This window comes from Agrilus planipennis, unplaced genomic scaffold, assembly GCF_000699045.2.
Source record: "Agrilus planipennis isolate EAB-ADULT unplaced genomic scaffold, Apla_2.0 scaffold84, whole genome shotgun sequence".
Classification (NCBI taxonomy): Eukaryota; Metazoa; Arthropoda; class Insecta; order Coleoptera; family Buprestidae; genus Agrilus; species Agrilus planipennis.
Genome location: NW_020439025.1, coordinates 1,085,556 through 1,089,811, shown reverse-complemented (window position 1 = coordinate 1,089,811; position 4,256 = coordinate 1,085,556). Strand labels below are relative to the sequence as shown.

General features: G+C 30.4%; 2 protein-coding genes across 2 annotated transcripts in view; both read right to left on the bottom strand.

Annotated features, from left to right (window-relative positions):
- Window positions 1–381: 381 nt before the first annotated feature.
- The window catches only part of LOC108734900, a 33,563-nt gene continuing 29,688 nt past the window's right edge, over window positions 382–4,256 (bottom strand). The window contains exon 9 of the mRNA XM_018466663.1: window positions 382–955. Within this exon, the coding sequence (XP_018322165.1) occupies window positions 532–955 (424 nt within the window). The 3' untranslated portion in view covers window positions 382–531. The remainder of the gene's footprint in view (window positions 956–4,256) is intronic.
- On the bottom strand, window positions 1,329–2,939 carry LOC112904984 (E3 ubiquitin-protein ligase ubr3-like). Its single transcript, XM_025976402.1, has 2 exons — window positions 2,349–2,939; window positions 1,329–1,573 (listed from the first exon to the last, which is right to left on the bottom strand). Exons 1-2 carry the CDS (start codon window positions 2,575–2,577, stop codon window positions 1,356–1,358), a joined length of 447 nt encoding a protein of 148 aa, XP_025832187.1. The 5' UTR covers window positions 2,578–2,939; the 3' UTR covers window positions 1,329–1,355.

Here is a 4,256-nt window from a genome sequence, read left to right as displayed (position 1 = left end):
AGGACAAACAGGTTAATATTATATATAAAAAAAACTGAGTGCTGTCAGAACTGGGCAAAGTAGTATTACGTAAATGAATGTTAGTATCAGCAATTTCTTATACTATTAAAAACCACAATGGCCGATATCATTAACAATGCGACAACAATTGAAAAAGAATGATGGCCGACAACTGCAACAATTAGAAAAGAATGATGGCCGACATTACGTCATAATGGCCGACATCAGTAACAATGCGACAACAATTGAAAAAGAATGATGGCCGACAACTGCAACAATTAGAAAAGAATGATGGCCGACACTACGTCATAGTGGAGCAATAAAATGGCCGGGGGCAGGGGGAAATTTATAAATAATTGCCAAATTCGTTGCATTATTTTTATTAAGATCTAGTAATTACTAATTTTTCACAGTAGGAAAATACAATTTACATGAAATTAAATTAAAACTAAATAAACAATAATTTTATGTACGTGTTTTTCTACATACCTACGTATGTTAATATATTATTGCGAATGAATAAATAACCAATTAAAGGGTTGTTGAAATTTCTGTATAAGGCTCTAGGGAATCTATAAATTGCTCTTGTCCTCTTGCAAACGTCTCTCTAGCGTTTTCATTAGTTACGCGTTTTAATTCTCGTTTAAAATTGTAAATTACTTCTTGCTTCTCCTGATTCATGTTAATATCAGATTTGTTGATGTCGGAGTAAATCAACGACTCCTTGTGCATGTTATAATTGTAGGATAATACGTTTGTGTCGTTAAATTCTTCGTTGACATGACGATATCGTTGATTGTAGTCGTGTGATGTATACGAAACGTTGTGTAACCATTCTTCTTTTTGTTTTGATGTTGCGTCTTGGCCATCCCTGGATGTACCGTTATTACAATGAGTTGGTTCGAGTGAATCGGGATCTATGCTGTTCCAAGATGTTACTCGCTGTAACGTTGGACTAGATAATGATAAAAAGAATGAATCTTTAACAAAATACATATGATAAAAATCTCTGTCGGAGAAATTTAAAAAAAATACGTGTAATTATACAATACGCTACTGAAGTGAAACTTCTTCAAACACACAAACATACCGGGATAGGGGTTAAGGAATTGGTTTAATGGTATTATTTGTACACTATGCTTCGCATGGGTGCGATGCTGATAGTAAATATATTATAGAATGTCTTTATATACAACAATCACAGCTTTTTTGTCANTTAGATATTAGACACCATTGTTTTAAGTACATACTAATGTATTTAAGGTATTTCAAAATAGAAATAGAATTTTGCTCAAATTTTAATTTTTTGTACAATATATTTCCAACTATCTACACACAATTTTACAAGAAGATATTTACCCAGTTTCCTTCATAACAGAAGTGTCCCCACAATCACAGGCGCCACCAGCTTGACTGAGGAACATATTAAAGTCATGCCTCTGATGGTTACCTTTTTTAAAACACTCGGTACATAAAGACATGCATGGTGAAATTCCACAAGTTCTACAACGATATGCAACAAAATTGGGAGTCCATACTAAACCACAAGTGGTTGCATTATCATAAGTTCGAACTGTAAACAAAATTAACAATAAGAATTGTATTTTTCTAGATATAAACCGATTATTCTTTACGATCTAATTAATGAGTTTGTTGAGTAACAACATAAATATGAATAAAGAATGGAATACTCTAATCATTTTAGTGGCAGTATTAATACCTTTATAACAATATTGTTACAAGATTAAAATGCTATTAACTTAAATTTAATGAGCTTAAAGTATAGGTGCCAAAAGATTAATTTTACTGTTTTAAATGATTTTAATAATGAAAAGTCAAAGAACTAATACACTTCAAATTCAATCTTTAAGACTTTCTTGAATTAGGTACCTGTATGTAAATATATCTAAAAAATGGCAATATTAAATATTTTTTAAAAAAAAGTTTACAGTTGTATATAATAAAAAACAACTCCAATAATTATAANATAAACTGTTTTTAATTTTTAGGTATATTTATTTTTTTACTCAGACAAATATTTGATTTGAAAGCATTTAATAAGAAATATGCTTAAGTTTCAAAGTTGGATGTTATTTCTAAGGAAATGTAATAAAAATAATATTATGTAAATTTTGTAATGATTATGAAAGTATTTTGGATAAATAAATTAAGAGACTATATGCTTGTGCCCAAAGTATTTAATATTTAGTATCTATTTTAGTTTAAAAAAGTAAAAAATTAATGAGTCATTATTAAATATATAACAGAAAAGTGTTTGTAATGTTAAAAACATGGAAAGACCTAATCAAGGACATTGACAAGGTAAATGTCAGTGTGCACATATCTACCTGTGTTAGCGAATTCATCTGGGGTTCTGCCCCCAGCCATTAGCCATTTGCACCAATCTATCGTCTCCCATTCATCAATTGCTTTGGCAGGATTTAATAAAATATCTAAAACTTCACTCAGATGTTTGGGATTAGCTCTTTGTGAACAATCAGCGTGTATATAAGCTGCTGCAGCACGTTTTCCTTTGGACATTAACACTTTAGCCTCGAAAGTTGAATTTGAGGCCATCTTAAATGCTAAACTAACATGTCACACACAAATTTTAATAATGTTTTCAGATTATTTAAAAACTAATCCCGAATATTCGACAATCACACTCCGACATCAATTTTTGAAGTCACAGCATAATGCAGATTTTTTGACGTTGCCAAGCATTTTAATTCGTTAGTGAAGAAGCACATTTAGTCACTACTAAATTGACATTCCGGGGTTTTCTTATAAAAAAAAAGCTAATTTATTTTTACAACACTATGGAGCTGTAAACTGGATGGATACCCAAAAAATAAATCAAATGGCTTATAGATAAAAAAATATAATAGAAACACTGACACCTAAGTTATAACAGAGAAGGAATAAGTACGTTTCACGAAGGTCATCTATTTGTTTCTGTTTTAATTAACGTCAACCGTTAACTTATTCCTCACATGATGCTTGTGTTTATTTTTTGCATTTTATTAGACCAATGAGCAAAGATTATTAGCGATTTTTGTTCTTCTTCTTTCATAAAATGTTCTTTTAATTCTGATGGATCATTTATATATTTAAAAGCGTTTTTCATGGCTTTTACACTATACAATGAGATTGAACTATAGATACTTTTTAAAAAAATTATCATGTAAAATTTAGATCACAGTTGCAATCTTGATTGCATTTTACATTACAACTGGATATTAGTTTATTATAATAGTTTTGGAGAAGTTACACGTAATTAACTAAAATCTGTTGAAGTAATTTTCAAATCATAACCTTTTCAATTACAGTCATTTCGTCTAAAAGTGTAAACACATCTTTACTTTTTACTTATTGCATGATCACTTTGTTTCTATCATAGACATATATTAATGGACGTGCCGTAGCCGTATGTCAAGGTAATAATTTCTTGGCTGGGAAAGTGAGGGAGATGGCATATGGTTTCGGACTAGTGCTACCTCTTTCATGACACGCTTACGCATTTTCGTGAGAGAGATGGATATAGTCCGAAACTTCGTTCCATTTCTTTCTTTTGTTGTACCACAATTCTGACCGTTAAGGCATGTCCATTAGTAAACGTCGATAGTTTCTATCATAGGTCTCTATCAGACGTTTCTGCCTATACTCATATTACAGTTAGATCATTGAACTAGACTACAGATACTATAGAGAATGCGCCGTCCATTATCTATATCTATGATAGGTTACAATGTCTATGATTGTAACCATAGATAATAGATCTACAAAGGGTAACCATTGTAAGCATAGATTAAAGAAATATATACTGTCGTAAGTTGAATTTGGCACCCGATATAAATAATCCATTAATTGAAACTTTGTCAATGAATTGTGCGTCGTTTGCGAGTTTTAAATATGTGGGTATCAAAATTGTGCATTCATTAGTTTTGTTAAAAAAAAGGAGAATCGTTTCGAGTGCAGGTGGAAATTCAATCTCGATTTATTCAAAAACTATTGAAGATATCATAATTTAATTGACGCCAATCGACTGTGTGTCATTTGTGCTTAAAAATTAAGCTACCATGGTCAACAACGTTTATTTTTTAATTATTTATAAGCAATAATTATAAATAAGACTTAACTTTTCAATGGTATTACTATAATCATAATATTATCTATGATTCATCAAGGGCGCATGCGTATTAGCAATATTAATGAAAAATTAAATATTATATGTAATAAGTACTAATAAACAATAT